Source organism: Solanum stenotomum, chromosome 7 (assembly GCF_019186545.1).
Source record: "Solanum stenotomum isolate F172 chromosome 7, ASM1918654v1, whole genome shotgun sequence".
NCBI lineage: Eukaryota > Viridiplantae > Streptophyta > Magnoliopsida > Solanales > Solanaceae > Solanum > Solanum stenotomum.
Window position 1 is genome coordinate 57,308,161 of NC_064288.1, and position 18,306 is coordinate 57,326,466.

The following is an 18,306-nucleotide window of genomic DNA, read 5'->3' on the forward strand; positions in this document are numbered from 1 at the left end:
AAAGTGCATACACATAATTTTGGGGCCACCATTTAAGCTATACTCGAAAGTATAAAAATTTGCAAATCAATCTATTTCGAAATGACTTTAATCACGTGATATTTGAAGTTTTCTGTGGCTGAAATTCAATTATTTATACCTAAACTTCAATTATATGTGGCTAAATTCATTCATTTTACCCCAAAATTCATTAACCATTTTTATTTTTTATCTAGCTTTCTCACATGTCTAAAGTTGTTACGAAGTAGATAAACAAGTTGAATAGTAGTGTCAAAATAAAATACCCCATGATTATTTTTTTACGATATGAAGCTTAATGAAACAATCATGTCGAGCATAATGGAGAAGAGAAAAATAACACGTAATATAGTAACCGAAGCAAAGGAAATAACATGTAATAAGACAACACAAGTTCATAGTAACAAGTTACATAGGAAGAAAAATTAGAGGGTACATTACATAACATAAAGTATATGAAAATCTTTCTGGGCACAAGAACCACACAACTAAGAGAAAGTACTGAGGTAGCCCCTTAAGTAATCGGAACTACACTGCATAACCATGAGCTATTTACTTTCGCCATTAACATCCTCCCCGTTCGCAAGCATGGCAGCCATGCACATCAGTGGGAAAAAAGGGAGCAATGGCCAGATGTGAAATATTTTTATTTTTCGAGACAGCTCCCGGTCTACAACATCACATTAGAGAGGCATTCTCAAATATACAAAACAGAAACACCCCTCTATCTCTTGAAAGTTAAGCAAGTCTGTTAAATTGCAAGAATCAGTGCAGGCTTGTTGGGAAGTCCTTAAGACAGCTGCTCAATCTGTTGTTCAACTATAAGCAAAAGACGGTAACGATAAGTTCATATTAGCTGAGGACTAATATCAAGAATAAGAAAATAGTACTTGAATATCACTATATCAGCGGTTAAAAGTTTTGGTACCTTGGGGGTAGATATTAGACATCATATAGCCTCATTTCCTTCTTCCAGTGCCAATAGTTAGTAGCTCAAAGCTCCTAAGAGCATCATCCCTACCCCCTCTTGTTGCAGTAGCACGGGTAAAAGATGAAGACTTGGATTCAAATCCAGGTTGTACTCTTTGGGTAGTGGAAATGCGGCCACTGCTTGAACCTAAGCGACCAGAGCGATTGTCAGTGGGTTCGCCAGATGAGCTGGGCCGGCTGCTTCCCATTACAGCCCTCCTCGAGGTGCTACCAGTCCGAGATACACGGCCTCTTTCAGCATCAGCTTGCTGAAAATGTTAACAAGTGCATCAGATAATAACCTATAATGAGCAGTTCAGACACCAAGAAAGCTCCAGGTAGGAACAAACTGATGCCTGTAAATTGAGAGGATGAAAAAATATTGTACGGAATCCCCAGGCAGATAAAAGATATCACATTCGCTACTTACCATATCCTTAGATGATGGTACATCGTCAGATGATCTGTGATGTCTCAAATGGTCCCCTTGCAAACCAGTTCCAGGCATGTTCCTTCTAGAAAACGCCTCCACAGCACCAGAAAACCTATCTTTAATTTCCTGCCTCACTGTACAAGAGATCAGACAAATCTTAAAATTAGCCTACAAATCTGTAACATGATTGACGACAAAAATTCAACCAAAAAAAAAACACGGGAGGAAAAAGAAACAAAACAAAATGCCCCAACCACCTATAGTTCGTATTGGGTTTTATTTTTCAGAACCAATCTTTTTTTTTGGATGTGTGGGTGGGTGGGGGTGGGGGCTGATATGACACACTTCTTATCATTAATTGGACAGCACCCATTTCCCCAGATTTAAGAAATCCTCAGGGATAGCTGCAACTTCTAGTCAATGCACATACTTGAGCACTGTACATCTCTCCCTCTGCCATTGACTGGGCCACACAGGCAAACTTACATTTATGTGTTTCAAGTGGGTCTTCTGAAACTACTTATAATTAGAGATTTTAAGTGCTATTCTGCTTGCAATAATTGGCTATTTTGTCAAAAGCATGGATTAGATTGGCGACAAAGGACAAGCACCATGAGCCCGCCCAAACATCAATAATCATATGAGGAATTTAAGCTGCTATTTCTTATTATCTGAAGACAAAGTTTCTTGAAACAGTACCAGGGATCTTTTCTGGTCTTTCAATGGATGGTCCTGGATTCACAGGTAATCTTGCAATAGGTTGCTGAAAACACATAAAATGTAAGATTAGGGCATCTTTTAGAATGCAAATATCAAACAGTAGATAATTTTTAGCAAAGAGTAGATTAAAGACAGACTCGTGCTCTTGAACTAGAGCCGATCTGGGGATACTTCAAGATAGTCCAATCAAACACATAGTCAAATTGATAACCTGCAATGCATACAAAAATAATTTTGTCGTATAAGACTACAGAAATATACTTGTAGTGCGAAAGAGATAAGATAAAGGAGGAAACAGATTATTGAAACTATCATGAAACAGAAACTTACCCTCTCTAATGAAAAGGTCACGGAATAGCCTCTTTAGGTATGAGTAATCTGGCTTGTCATCAAACCGTAATGATCGGCAATAATGAAAATATGATATGAATTCTGAGGGATAGGATTTGCAAAGGACCTGTTTAACAGAGACCAGTGGAATAAGTCGTTATGCAGTTTGATGAGAGAGTATAATTTAGGACAGATATATTCACAAGACCCGGTACTCCTCTGTAGGATAGATTATATTTGGCATGGAAAATATAATGTACATAAAGTCACTACCTCTATAGGTGTAAGCATCTTCTTCTCACTAATCTTGTCATATTTCTGCTTTTTGGTGCCAGCTTTCAGACCTTGCCATGGCAGACTAAAAAACACAATCAAATATGCTAATTGTAAGAAACAAGTAATGCACATGGAAATAAAGAAACAGGCACCAAACATAAACTTTATCTGTAACTGCCGAACCTTCCTCTCAAAAAATACATAAGCACATAACCAAGAGACTCCAGATCATCTCTTCTGCTTTGTTCTGCATACAAGGAAGAGAGGTGATTATGTAAAGCTTAACATACTACTAGGTACTTGGTGTACAATCATCCTCACTTACCAACTCCAAGATGGGTGTTAACACTAGCATAACGAGCTGTTCCTGTGAGGTTTTTGTTTTCCCTGTCAAAGGAAGCAAACAAGTCATTCAGCAATCCATATTACGCTCCAATCATCCACTCAACACTCTATAAAAATAAGGTCAAGGAAAGAAAAGCTTGATAAGAATGCAAGAACCTCCAAATTTGTTCTTAACCTCAATATCAACTATTGAAAAGCTTGGAAGTGTACATTGAGACAAAAAGGAACAGAGTACAAAATAAGAGAAGCATCCTAGCAGGAATGGAGGGAAAAAATCATTCCATCCGGCTTTGTATTTTCTCAATAACATAGTACACCATGTGCATTCAAAATCTACACAAGTCTAATCATACAAGATGGTTTTCCGCATCGATTAGGGCAGCTTTAATTTCTTTGATTTAGCTTATGCAAAATAGAGGAGCAAATATTAAAAACCAGGGAAGGACATAACTAGGTTCGAGCAAAAGGTTAAATCCTCGTTACTCCAAAAGGTCAAAAAATGAAGCCGCCAAAGAAACAATTGGAAAAGCATTCAACCTTCAGCTTCTCAAGCAATCATCATTACTAACACATTGTGGTGAATTGACCAGTTATCAAATCACCCAAGCAAGTAATATTCCACTGTAATTTCTAGAAATGGAAGACCATAAAAGTTGATACCTGTATGGTATATGCTTGTGTGTCTGAAGATCTCTGTATTTCTTGGCAAGACCATAGTCAATGATGTATACCTGTTATAACAAAATAACACACCCAAATCTTAGAGATGCATAGGCTCCATCAGATCCATTAACTCATTCTAAACGTAGATTTACAAACAAGAAGCTGCAGGTATTACAAAATGCTCATGTTCAGTAGCATCATGCAAGATCCGATGACAGGTTTGCTAAGGCTAAGTCATTTTGTTTACAAATTAAAGTTCAGAGGAAACTTCATCCTCCTTTCTAGGTAGGAAATATTTCTTCCATTTGCAAGTGCTTATTACCAGAATTTTGTTGGCAATTAGAACTTCTACCACCCCAGTTCAAGCATAAGCATTATGCTAGAAAACATAAACTAACGAAAGGGGAAATCTCTCAACAGATTTACATGTGTCCAAGACTATGCAACTGCACAATGCACTGGATTTTGAGCATTGTTCCAAAAAACTGAAAGAAATGCACTCCTAGCTAGTTGGCTAAATCCTTCTTGGACAAGAATGTAATGGTTGATGTCACAGGGATTGACTTCATGGAGCTCTAAGAGAACGGAATGGCAGAGAGAAAGAGAGAAGAAATATGACTTCTTGAGTTCTGGAACCCAATAAAAAGAATGTTACCATTCCATCACAAATTGAAGTTCCTTGTTCGAGCTCAACAAGCACACACTACAATATGTCCAAATACACAGATGCTGGAGGAGCACTCGTACAGTAGACCCAAAACCCTAATAGATAACCAACTTGTCTAATTCCTCAGTGATTTAGTTCCCAAGCAAGTAGGTGGAGAACTTTCCAAAAATATCAAGTGCAAATGCATAGGAGCATACAACCTTGTTGTCAACCATAGACATACATGTATACTTCGAGAACATATGATGAAGTACACACCTGATTTGCTTTACGCCCTAAACCCATTAAGAAGTTGTCGGGCTTAATGTCACGGTGAAGAAATCCTCTTGAGTGCATATATTCAACCCTATTAATCTGCATCCAAGAATAAGTATCAGGCAACCAGCTGCAATAATTATGCTTTAATCAGTATATAATTTTGGCTATTTACCAATTGATCTGCCAGCATTAAAGCTGTCTTTAAAGTGAACCTCCTATTGCAATAGTTAAACAAGTCTTCCAAACTTGGTCCAAGAAGGTCGATAGCCATGGCATTGTATTCACCTTCAACGCCAAACCACTTGAGGTGTGGAATTCCAGCTTAAAATAAGAAAACGATTTTTGAAAAAAAATATAAAAAAATCAGTTCAGCTAGAGAATATAACAGTCATTGAAATTCATAGGTAGAAGCTATCACTTACTTCCTCCTTGTAGAAGCATATACAGCTTTGATTCATAATGAAGCTGAGGGTGCTTAGTTTTAGTTGATTCCTGTAAACCAAAAAATTAGATTGTGGAAACAGCAAAGCGAATGTATCAACAAAAAACAAACTACAGTACTAAGCATAGCACTGGAACAGACACCTGCATGGAAAGCGCAAGGAAATCTCATTCATGATGTTCTAAAACACTTAACAGATGGTGACAGAATCTGAGAAAGAACTACATATGAAGTCCATGATATATCACAATAAGGTCACTACCAAACAAATACACTGATCAAATTAAGCAAAATTATTCAAGACTCTTCAGAAGTAGAAGCTATATCCAGCAAATGCACACTAACAAACTAGCACCAATAAAAGGGCCAAATAAACAATGTCACTAGAATATTCAGCCAAAATAGCAATGTTCATCTATCATATTTTAAGTTTTATATCATGAAAGCTTATAACACAAAGAATGATCTTCTCATCTTCTAGTGAAAGACACAATCTTTTTAAACCTTTTTATTGTTGTTAACTTTATTTAGCTAGTGAAAGCCTCAATCTTAAGACATTTGACATCACAACTACGTCACGAATTTCCAGCTTCAGTCAAATCAACATTCTAAATTTCATTCAATTCCAGTAAACAGCTCAATCTCTAACACATCTGACACCATGTTTTAATCAACACACTCACCAGCTTCACAGCAACTTCTTCTCCAGTTTGCACATTTACCCCTGATACAAAAACAAAAAACTCAAGATCAACTCAAACCCCATACCACAAAACTTGAGCTACAATTGAAACTAACAACAATCAAGTAATACACATTGATATTACCTAAATAAAGTTCCCCAAAAGATCCACTACCGATCTTTCGTCCCAGTTTAAACTTTCCACCAACCACATGATCCATAGTTAAAGATTGAACAAACCCAATTAAACCAAACAGATATCAATTATCAACCACTACTCCCACAAATTATCAGGAAGTTAAAATCTGGAAATTACCCCAGATCCAGCAAAATCTACCTTACCCCAAAGAACAAAATTACCAAAAAAATCACTTCTTTGAGGAACCCCAGATGAAAAATCTTCAAAAACCCTAAAGCCTAATATCAGTTCTATATATATGGAAACACTTGGAACAAGTAACTTTTTTTTTCCAAACAACAGTCTCCCCCCTTTTTCTCTAAAGAAATAAAAGAATAATCCAATGAATTACAGAAAAATTACAACTTGATGAGAAATGAAAAAGCTTAAAAGGGATTTTGGATTCTTGAAAAGATTTTCAAAACAAAAAGAAAAAGGAAATGACAGAAGAAATGGAAATGGAAAAATACAGGAAGCTGAAAAAAATGGGGGTTTTGGGGGGGGGGGGGGTGAGAGAAGAGAGAATCTAACAGAAACGAAATCTGCGGAAAATTTGTGGGAATTTTTTTCTGTGCAAGAGAAGAAGAAGAAGAAGATGATGAAAAAGGAGAAATTAGGGGGAAATGGGATTATACATACAAAGAAAAGAAAAAGCTGAGAAAATTAAGCTTTTTCTTTTTCTTTTTTTTTTCTTTTCTCTTATAATTATTATTATCATATTATTTTCTTTTTTAGTATTTTTTTTTTTGGTGGGGTGGGATAAATTCTTTTTTTCTAAAAGAAAAATGTTAGATGGTGGGAGAATAATTTTTGAAAAAAAAAAAGAATGAAGAAGAACATATTTGTTATTATAATTATTTTTTTATTTCTAATTTAGAGGATTAATAATATTCTTTTTTATGTATTAGCTATGATTAACTTAAATAGGTGGTATTATGATGTTTTTGAATTTCAAATTTGTCTGCTACTATTTTTTTAGATAATAAGCATAGAGTTCATATTATTTAATTTTTTTATTAGAAGGTATTGAATTGTATTTTTTTTTCTTCGGAATAAGTAGTGTTTCATTTTTATTAACTAAAATAAATTTAAGTTTTGACTTTTTCAAATTTATGTAAATATTTTTTAGAAGTACCATGGTAATATTACAATTTTAAATTTTTATAGATAGAAACTATGAAATTTGTCAAATGTTTTTCAATCTTGCTAACGTGTTTAAAATAAAAAAGAAAAACGTGTTGAAAAATAATTTCCGACAGGATATTTGACATCTTTTGATAGTTTTCAAATTATATATCACTAGTAAAATTACACGTGCTTCGCGCGAGAATTTAATATCACTGAATTTATAAAATAATACTTAAAACCTATGAGTCATTAAAACTAAAATACTATATTATCTCACATACAAGATTACGTATAACAAACATTAATAATGTAAAGGAAGATGATAATTATAATATCTTATCATTTATCCTTCAATCAATCATCTTTAATTTGATTTTATAATTTATCTTTTTGTCCAGGAAGTGTTATTACTTGATATTTTTGGGGATTCAAATGAACATCAACCATACCGGAGATATTAAATTTTCTAATAAATAAAAAATCCTTGATGAAGGGATAAATAAATTTTGAAAGGATGAAAAAAGAACAAATATTTTAATTCTAACGTGTAGAAAGTCAGCTCTACCTTTTGTTTTACATATATTATTTTAAAGTTCCCCATTTAAATGTATCATAAGTAATTATTAAAATGAATGTATCATATTGGATAACAATTCAACTTATTATATTTACTTGAAAGGGAAAAAGATTACACAAATTATTCAGTTTGTTTGGGTGTTTTTTAAAATTCAACATACCAGAGTGATGAAGTTCAATTTGAAACTACACCTCTATTCCAATCACAATGTCGAGAAACACATCTATTACTTCAAGAAAGTTTTTACAACTTGTAGTAAACTTGAGAATCTGTCCATATTTCATATTGAATATGAACAATTAATTTATTGTGTAGTTATTTATGTCTTTGAGATTAAAAGAGGCTCCAGTCTAGTCGTATTCTTCTATAGGTCATCCAGTACATCCTTGAACCCATGTCAAAAGTTTATTAACTCTTGTCTTCTTTTCCTGGTTCACTTCGCACATCAAGGTGCGATAACGTTTTTAAGGTCTTTCTGTCCTTACAATGGCATACCAAATTTGAATTTTGTCTTCAAGAGATAATAGTATAGATCTTTAAGGAATTTTTTTACTGTACCTTCAACAGTTTTAGTAGAGAAAACTTGCGTGAATACTCAATTAACGTGTGTTGTTTAATCTGTACTAACAAATACTTAAACAATAATTTGCATAAACATAAACAACAAAGTTTAAAATATGTACTCAAAAACAACAATTAATAACATAAGGATAAATTAATGATTGTGAAAAAACATATCATGATCAGTAACAATAGGACGAAACAGAAAGGAAAAAATTGTACACGAATATTTAATTGTATAGAAGAAGAAAAAGTTCATAATTTTTGTTGTTTAAAAATGAGAGGAAATCCCTTTATTTGTAGCTAGACAACAAAGGATAGTGTGAACAAATATTTATTGTGCCTTATCGAAAAGGTCATAACTCTTTGGAAAAGTTACAACCTTTCGAAAAGGTCATAACCTTTCATAAAAGACACAACTTTTCATAAAAGTCACAACTCTTCATAGAAGTTACAACTTTTCATAAAAGTCACAACTTTTCATATAAGCCGCAACTTTTCATAAAAGTCACAACTTTTCATTAAAGTCGCAACTTTTCATGAAAGCGGAAGGCTAGTTTTGTAAATATATAAATTAAAAAAGGAATTCTGATTTGTGGTGACGCCACGTAGGCAGACCTAGGGTTCTCTTTTATATATATATATATATATATATATAATTGTTCACATTGCACTCAAATTCAATAAGTTACCAGAATGGTAACAGGACCAACAAAAACTGCGGTATTTTGATAAATATTTCTTCATTTTTAGTCAAAGATTTCAAATTTGAGTTCTACTAGATACAAAGTTACAATTATTAGAAAGCGTCTATTTTCATATGAAACTTTCCAACACAAATTTAAATTTCGCTGGACTTTAATGTGAATAACAAACATTGGATGAGACATCAAAATAAAAAACATGCAACATGCATGGGAGATGCTATTATCATAAATTTTATTAGATTTGTTGGGTGATCCTGGTTTTTTTTTTTTGTCGTATTAACTTTCAAAAGTTTTTCAATGCTCTCGAATAATTTAATTATCAGAAACTTTTATGATCGTTCCAAAAACCAACATAATCCTAATTCCTAATATTGACTCGTCTAAAAACACGAACTTTGATAATAAATTATAATGTTTTATCATTTTCGTGAGGGTTTTCGAAAGAGGCATCTTGACCTTTTCTTTAATCCAATAATTTTTAACACCTCCGACTTGGTCGATATTTTTATCTTTGGTCGATCGTGTATAAGGATTAAAACATTATTCTATAAATAAAAATAATAGTTTGTGCGAAAGGAATTATTTTTTTAAAAAAAATATATGACACTTTTTTATGGACAAATGAGTACAAACCAATCCAAAATATGGAGAAACGTGTTGATATTATTTTTTCATTCAAAATCTAAAAAAAGATTGTGGGGTCTTGAACTATATACAAAATTTAATAGAATAGGATTAGGATTTATAAATATGTTATATGTGAATAGTTTCTTGATATATTGTTACTAATATTACTTATATCTATATAATAATATGATATTTTAGAGAATGTCCGTTCTTCCTCGATACGAAGGACGGATTCCATAGAGGATCAACAAAAATTTTGACGATAGAAATGAAAGTTAGAATGAATCTCATGTATAGTCAACAAATAACAAAGTTAATTTTGTTTCAAAAGTATCTACGTTTTGTGGCCACGACCTTATGAAAAAACAAGCAAGAATAAGTAATCCTTGGTATAAATAATTTAAAGCACTTTATTACACGTCAATGAAAAAAAAAAAACTTTAATCATTGAATTCAACTATTGTAATTTTTTCATGTTTAACTTGGATTCTCTCACGAAGAGTCTTAGCACGCCAAAAATCCTCTCTTAGACCATAATGTTTTATTATTTTTTTATTATTGCACGATATCAATATGTTATTTTTTGTGGTCAATTTTAAATAAAATATTACAAAATTCAACTTGGTTTGATTGAACAAGTGCATCATGTTTATATTATTTTATAATTTAATAATATTACCATATCCAATTCAACAATATATGATTTGTCAAAGCTAAATGAGAGGTCAAAATTGAAATGTTCACCACTAACAAGATATCAACAATATTTTAGTCCTATAAAATGTAGGACCCCTTATGGAAGTCTAGCAACAATGATTAAACCTCAAGTGTGGTGTTTGATAATGAAAAAAGAAATTGTCACCAAAAATACTTTTGTATAGAAATTCAATATATTTGGGAGTTATTTATATCTTATCTCGAAAGATTCCTCAATTACAAAATTCTGAATTTTTCATTGCTCTTGAATGCATTCCTTGATTGTCCAATACATTACTTAATCGGAGGGATATATCCAAAAAGGGATAGGGATGTATCCGAGAGGGAATTTTGTATTTTTTTCAAATGATAAATTTTTTTAAAGATTATGATATCTAAGTTGTGTATTATATATATAAAAACGTTTATGTTTTATTGTTTGTTAAGTAAGCAAAAATATCATTCAAAAAACATTTATAAGGATAGCATATGGGGGTGGGGTAGTGTGGGGTTTGGGGACTACAAAGGNGTTTGATAATGAAAAAAGAAATTGTCACCAAAAATACTTTTGTATAGAAATTCGTTTTATTTGGGAGTTAATTATATCTTATCTCAAAAGTTTCCTGAATTACAAAATTCTGAATTTTTCATTGCTCTCGAATGCATTCATTGGTTGTCCGATACATTACTTAATCGGAGGGATAGGGATGTATCCGAAAGGGAATTCTGTATTTTTTTCAAATGGTAGAAAATTTAAAAGATTATGATATCTAAGTTGTGTATTATATATATAAAAACGTTTATGTTTTATTGTTTGTTAAGTAAGCAAAAATATCATTCAAAAAACATTTATAAGGATAGCATATGGGGGTGGGGTAGTGTGGGGTTTGGGGACTACAAAGGGTGGGGTGGGGGGGGGGGGGGGGGATAAGACTATTAACATGTAAATGCCACTTATGGAGCTTCCAGTTTGTTCTATTATCTTTGCTAAATCCACATAGTTTCTAAGAGATTATCAATCTCGAGACACATTTCTTTCGATCTAACCAAAAGAAGTTCACAAATTCAGTAACATTTTCAATCTAACCAAAAGAAGTTCACAAATTCACTAACATTTTAGTGAAATCCCAAAACGTGAAAGTTCACCAATACATACACTAAAAAAAGGGAAGATAAGAAGTAAAACTATATTATTTAAATTTTATATTAAGTGGTGACAGCAGAAGTGCATATTAATCAGAACATCTTTTTTTGTCTCAATAGGCATGCTCTGACAGACAATAAGATCATATTGTAAGATAATACTTAAAAAAAACAATCATGGTCTGCAAAAAAGATCACCATAACCAAAATCACAGGCATATTTTGTCTATTTGTGCATTTGCAATGTTACTTTCACATGCCAAGAGACAGACAACAAATAGTGGCAAATGACCTCAAAAACACATTGTCAATTCAGACACACAATATGTATAAAGCTAACTTCTACTACTACTGTTTTATTATTTGGGTCCCATGCTTTTTTTGGTCCTATTCTTGATGTGAAATAGGATATGTCTCCTTAATGCCAACTCTTTTAGACAGATATTTTTGGATCAAACTATTGACGATAATGACGTTTTTAGAACAAACTATTAACTAAGGACATTTTTGTTCAATTTCATATCGTTTAAGAGCATTCTTGACTCTATTAGAATGATGAAGCTTTCTATATTCGTCACTGTTTCCACTTGGCTCCACCATATCTTCTGCAAATTTCACTTTCTTCTTCTCCTTCTTCTGATCTAAAAAAAGGAACACAAAAAAACCATCAACAAACATATCGAAAATAATTTATACATGCTGACAGTAAAAAAAAGAAATCATCATCAATAAATTTTAGCCTGCTATAACGCGTTTCATGTTCAACATGGACATTTTCACTTTTTCCAGGAATTTTGTTCCGAAAAAGCTATTTGGACATAGAATTCACATCCCCCCCTCCCTCCAAATCGGTCACAAAAATTCAAAATCAACTCTAATATGTATTCATGTCCAAACACACTTGAGTCCACTTAAAAACAAGTACTATTTTAAAAGAAATAAAAATCACAATTTTTATATCGAACATCCACTAAAGTGCTATTGTGCTAACATCATGATAATATTAGAAATTTAAACTGCTACTTCTGAAGCCAAAGTTTCTTGAAACAATACCAGGGATCTTTTCTGGCGATCTTGCAATTTGCTGAAAAACAAATAAAATGTAAGATTAGGGCATCTTTTACAGTGCAAAAATCAAACAGTAGATAATTTTTAGCAAGAGCAGATTAAATACAGACTTGTGCTCTTGAACTGGAGCTAACCTTAGAGTAATGCGAGAGAGTCCAATCAAACACATAGTCAAATTGAAAACCTGCAATGCATACAAAAATAATTTTGTTGTAGAAGACTAGAAATATTACTACTTGTGTCAAAGAGATAATACAAAGGAGGAAACAGATCATGAAACAAAAAACATACCCTCACTAATGAAAAGGTGACGGAATAACCTCTTCAGGTATGAGTAATCTGGCTCATCCTCAAACTGTAATGATCGGCAATAATAAAAATATGATATGAATTCTGAGGGATAGGATTCGCAAAGCACCTGTTTAACAGAGACCAGCGGAATAGGTCGTTATGCAGTTTGATGAGAGACGGTATAATTTAGGACAGATATATTTGCAAGACCCAGTGAAGAGGTGCGCTGACACCCCAGTGAGGAGGTGCGAGAGGCTGATTGTAGGGGGTAGGCGGAGGGGTAGAGGTAGGCTGAAAAAGTAATGGGGGGAGGTGATTAGACAGGACATGACGCAACTTCATATTACCAAGGACATGACTCTAGATAGGAAGCCCGTGGAGGTCGCTTAAGCTTGTTAGTGCATGTCTTAGTACTAGTCGTACCCATGTAGTTCTTGCCATCTGTTGTTTACAATGTTTCGATTATCACACTATTTTGTTGTTGTTATTGTTTCTTTCTTGTAGACTTTACACTACTTTCTTTTTTTTTATGACAAGGGAAACTTGCAGCCGCTACCCTTTGGGTGTGCACAAGGTAAAATCCCCGCTCCTATGCAATAGCTCGCAAACTACACAAGAGAGCTAACCCGCACTAGGCAAGCCCGGTGCGACTCGACCCAAAAGGCAACCCCTTGCTTTCGCTGGCAAGGGATTTCGAACTTGAGACCTCCAACTTGGAGTCCCAAGCCCAAACCACTTGGTCACTCCGAAGGGTAGATTTTATACTACTTTCTTATTAATTGTTATGCTCTCTTCGTTGTTTTTCTTTTTCTTTTACTTGGGTTTGTTGTACTTGAGCTGAGGGTCTAGCGGAAACAGTCTCTCTACCTCCACGAGGTAGTGGTAAGGTCTACATACAGTCTACCCTCCCCAGACCCCACTTAGTGGGATTTAACTAGGTATGTTGTTGTTGAAATGTACATAAAGACACTACCTCTATAGGTGTAAGCATCTTCTTCTCAGTAATCTTGTCATATTTCTGCTTTTTGCCGTCAGCTTTCAGACCTTGCCATGGCAGACTAGAAAAGACAATTAAATATACTAATTGTAAGAAACAAGTAATGCACATGGAAATAACCATACAGGCACCAAATATAAACATTATCTGTAATTTCCAAACCTTCCTCTCAAAAAATACATAAGCACATAACCAAGACACTCCAGATCGTCTCTTCTGCTTTGTTCTGCATACAAGGAAGAGAAGTAATTATGTAAAGTTTAAAATACTCTTAGGTGCTTCAGGTAATATCATCCTCACTTACCAACCCCAAGATGGGTGCTAACACTGGAATAACGAGCTGTTCCTGTGGGCCTTTTGTTTTCCCTGTCAAAGGAAGCAAAGTAAGTCGTTCAATAATCCATATTACACTCCAACCATCCACTCTAAACTCTACTAAAAATAAGGTCAAGGAAAGAAAAGCTTAAAAAGAATGCAGAACCTCCAAATTTGTTTCTTGATTTCAATATCAACTATTGAGAAGCTTGGAAATGTATATAGAAGAGACAGAAAGGAAAAGAACAAAATAAGAGAAGCATCTTAGCAGGAATGGAGTACCTTTTCATCCGCCTTTTTATTTCTCAATAACATAGTACACCATGTGCATTCAAAATCTACACAAATCTAATCAAACAAGATGGTTTTCCGTATCAATAAGGGCAGCTTTAATTTCTTTGGTTCAGCTTATGCAAAAGAGATCTTTGAAACAAATATTAAAAACCAGGGAAGGACATAACTAGGTTCGAGCAAAAGTTTAATCCTTATTACTCCAAAAGGTCAAAAAATGAAGCCGCCAAAGAAACAATTGGAAAAAGATTCAACCTTCAGCTTCTCAAGCAATCGTCGTTACTAACACATTGTAGTGAATTGACCAATTATTAAATCACCTAAGCAAGTAATATTCCTTTTTAATTTCTAGAAATGGAAGACATATGAGATCTTTAAGGAACAGAAGAGGTTGATACCTGAATGGCATATGCTCATGTGTCTCATGATCTCTGTATTTCTTGGCAAGAGCATAGTCAATTATGTATACCTGTTTTAACAAAATAGAACACCCAAAACTGACTTAGAGATGCATAGGTCATGTCATTGGAATTATTTTTCATCAGATTCATAAACTCGTTCTAGTGTAGATTAACAAAGGTACTACCGAGACAGGAAGCTGCTGATCAAGTAATTACAAAATGCTCATGTTTAGTAGCATCATACAAGATAGGATGACAGGTTCTCTGGCTAGGTCAGTTTGTTTATAAATTAAAGATTGGAGGAACTTTATCCTCCTTCGAGGTAGGAAAAATTTCTTCCACTTGCAAGCTATGTCACTCGGACTTTTCAAGAATGTCGACGGGTGCATATCAGATCCTTCAAAAGTAGTGCATTTTGAAGGATCCGACACAGGTGCGGCACCATTTTCGGAGAGTCCGAGCAACATAGCTTGCACGTGCCTAATTACCAGAATTTTGTTGGCAATTACTGGGTATGTTGTTGTTGTTTGTTGGCATCCCAAGCTCAAACATAAGCATTATGCTGGAAAACGTAAACTAAAGAAAGAGGCGAATCTTTCAACATATTAAATGTGTCCAAGAATTTTTACAATTTTTTTAATAGTACCAGTTCTAAATAAAATGTTTCCAAGAATATGCAACTGCACAATGCACAGGATTTTGAGCATTGTTCCAGGAAACTGAAAGAAATGCACACCTGGCTAGTTAGCTAGAGCCTTCTTGGACAAGAATGTAAAGGTTCACATCACAGGGATCAACTTCATTGAACTCTAAGAGAAGAGAATGGCAGAGGGGTACACGAGAGAGAAAGATAAGAAGTACGAGTTCTTGATTGACATAAGGGAATATCCAAAAAAAGAATGTAACCCTTCCATCCCAAATTGAAGTTCTTTGTTCGAGCTCAACAAGCAGGCTACAATATGTCCAGCTCCACAAATGCTGGAGGAGCACTTGTAACCCAAAACCCTAATAGATAACCAACTTGTCTAATTCCTCGGTGATTTAGTTCCCAAACAAGTGGAGAACTTTCCAGAATATCTAGGAAAAATAATCGGAGCATATAACCTTGTTGTCAACCATAGACATACATGTATACTTCGAGAACATATGATAAAGTGCACACCTGATTTGCTTTACGCCCTGTACCCATTAAGAAGTTTTCGGGCTTAATGTCACGGTGAATAAATCCTCTTGAGTGCATATATTCAACCCTATTAATCTGCATCCAAGAATAAGTATCAGGCAACCAGCTGCAATAATTATACTTTAATCAGTATATAATTTTGGCTATTTACCAATTGATCTGCCAGCATTAAAGCTGTCTTTAAAGTGAACCTCCTATTGCAATAGATAAACAAGTCTTCCAAACTTGGTCCAAGAAGGTCGATAGCCATGGCATTGTATTCACCTTCAACGCCAAACCACTTGAGGTGTGGAATTCCAGCTTAAAATAAGAAAACGATTTTTGAAAAAAAATATAAAAAAATCAGTTCAGCAAGAAAATATAACAGTCATCGAAATTCATGGGTAGAAGCTATCACTTACTTCCTCCTTGTAGAAGTGTATACAGCTTTGATTCATAATGAAGCTGAGGGTGTTCTGTTTTAGTTGATTCCTGCAAACCAAGAAATTACATTCTGGAAACAGCAAAGCTAATGTACCAAAGAAGAAACCATAATACTAAATGTAGCACTAGAAACACACTCCGGACAGCTGGTGAGAAGCAAAAAACATATGAAGTCCATAAATATATCACAATAGAGTCCCCTACCAAACAAATATGCTGATCTTGAATAATAAAGCAAAATTATTCAAGACTCTTCAGAAATAGAAGCTATATCCAGCAAATGCACACTAACAAACTAGAACCGAGAAAAGGGCCAAATAAAAAAAGTCACTTGAACATTCAGCCAAAATTGCAATGTTCATCTATCATATTTTAAGTTTTATATTATGAGAACTTATGATTCAAGAATAATCCTCTCATCTTCCAGTGAAAGAGTCATTCTTCTCAACTTTATTAGGTTGTTAAGTTTACTTAGTGAAAGGCTCAATCTCAAGACAATTGATAGCAAATTATGGAGTGAATTTTCAGCTTCCGCAAAACCAACTTTTAAATTTTATTCAATTCCAGTGAAATGCTAAATCTCTAACACAATGGACACCATGTTTATGTGGTGAACTTCCAGCTTCAGCCTTCAGCTAATCAACATACTCACCAGCTTCACAGCAACTTCTTCTTCAGTTTGCACATTTACCCCTGATACAAAAAAACAGAACTCAAGGTCAACTCAAACCCCAAAACAGAAAAGTTGAGCTACAATTGAAATTAACAACAATCAAGAAATACACATGGAGATTACCCATATAAAGTTCCGCAAAATATCCTTTACCGATCTTCCGACCCAATTTATACGTGCCACCAACCACATGATCCATGGTCAAAGATTGAATAAATGATAACAACACCAGACGAGAATGAGAGTTGGAAAATCTCAAGCCTAGTCAGCAAATAACAAAGTTAATTTCACCTCACAATTCTCTGTGTTCCAGGGCCATGGCCTTACGAAAGGTCGAGCAAGAGTAAGGAACTATCAACACAGGTGGCTTGAATTCATGAGAAACTACTTCAGTTAGACAGGGAAATTGCTGTGATTTTCATGTATAGCTTGAATTCTCCAATGAAGAGAGTCTAAGCACACCAAAATTCCTCTCTTAGTATATAATTTTGAATGTTTCATAATTGCACAATATCACTATGTTTTCTTTGGATCAATTTGAAATAAAATATCACAAAATTAAACTTGGTTTTATTGAACAAGTGCATCATGCTTATATTATTTTAATATACCATAGTCAACTCATCAATTTATTGAGTTTACTTTTTGTACAGTCTTACCCAGATAACATGAATTTGACAAAGCTAGTTGAGAGGTTAAAATTGAAATGTTCTCCACTAAGAAGATATCAAGAACTTTTTTTTCCTTCTTTTTTTTTCTTGAAGAAGAATTATGTAAATCAAGTAATCATCTTGTCATTTTCTTTTTATAAACATAGTGTCCGAGCCAACTTGCGCGCATCTCGACTAATTCCATGGAATACTTATTACCTCCCACCAGCAACGAGTATTGGATAACTCTGTCCACCAAGGCTAGAACAAATGAAAAGAAATAAATATCATGATGCTTGAATCTAAAAGCATCATGATATTTATTTGCACTATCAAGATGTGACAAGTACTTTGCATGTTCAGATTGTAGCATGATACCGCATGTTATCATCTGCTTAAAAGACTTACAGTTCTTGCAGCTTGACCAGATATCTAGCAAGCATCATTTAGAAGAGGAATGAAACTTTGCTAGAATTGGTGAGAGCTCCTAAACTTGTCAGCAACAAGGAAGTGCAACGAATGTAATGAAGCAGTCCTGAAAAGAAAGAAAAACCACCTTCTGACCATTCAGAAGTTCCATATCTTACCCTGCAG

At 34.0% G+C, this 18,306-nt stretch overlaps 2 protein-coding genes across 10 annotated transcripts in view; one reads left to right on the forward strand and one right to left on the reverse strand.

Annotated features, from left to right (window-relative positions):
• LOC125871526 (cryptochrome-1) overlaps positions 1 to 18,306 on the forward strand; it is a 258,924-nt gene that overhangs the window by 97,051 nt on the left and 143,567 nt on the right. The gene's annotated exons all lie outside the window — the stretch shown is intronic.
• LOC125871534 (casein kinase 1-like protein 10) lies at positions 432 to 18,266 on the reverse strand. Of its 9 annotated transcripts, none has more exons than XM_049552149.1 (16): positions 18,121 to 18,266; positions 17,186 to 17,323; positions 17,042 to 17,082; positions 5,102 to 5,171; positions 4,852 to 5,000; positions 4,680 to 4,775; positions 3,752 to 3,822; positions 3,072 to 3,133; positions 2,930 to 2,993; positions 2,744 to 2,828; positions 2,471 to 2,597; positions 2,278 to 2,351; positions 2,120 to 2,183; positions 1,418 to 1,554; positions 947 to 1,256; positions 432 to 837 (listed from the first exon to the last, which is right to left on the reverse strand). In XM_049552149.1, the coding sequence occupies exons 2-15, from the start codon at positions 17,259 to 17,261 to the stop codon at positions 978 to 980; spliced, it is 1,395 nt and encodes a 464-aa protein (XP_049408106.1). In that variant the 5' UTR covers positions 17,262 to 17,323; positions 18,121 to 18,266; the 3' UTR covers positions 432 to 837; positions 947 to 977. The 9 variants fall into 9 exon arrangements, with proteins under 9 accessions (XP_049408106.1, XP_049408108.1, XP_049408110.1 ...); XM_049552151.1 differs by lacking the exons at positions 4,852 to 5,000; positions 5,102 to 5,171 and adding exons at positions 16,118 to 16,266; positions 16,368 to 16,437; XM_049552153.1 differs by lacking the exons at positions 4,680 to 4,775; positions 4,852 to 5,000; positions 5,102 to 5,171 and adding exons at positions 15,946 to 16,041; positions 16,118 to 16,266; positions 16,368 to 16,437.

Coding starts and splice junctions, on each gene's coding strand:
- LOC125871534 (XM_049552149.1), bottom strand. CDS start 17,261: ATGGATCATGTGGTTGGTGGCACGTATAAATTGGGTCGGAAGATCGGT. Junction 3,823..4,679: donor TAGGGCGTAAAGCAAATCAG/GTGTGTACTTCA, acceptor TTGTTATAACAG/GTATACATCATTGACTATGG. Junction 1,555..2,119: donor AAGACCAGAAAAGATCCCTG/GTACTGTTTCAA, acceptor TCTCTTGTACAG/TGAGGCAGGAAATTAAAGAT.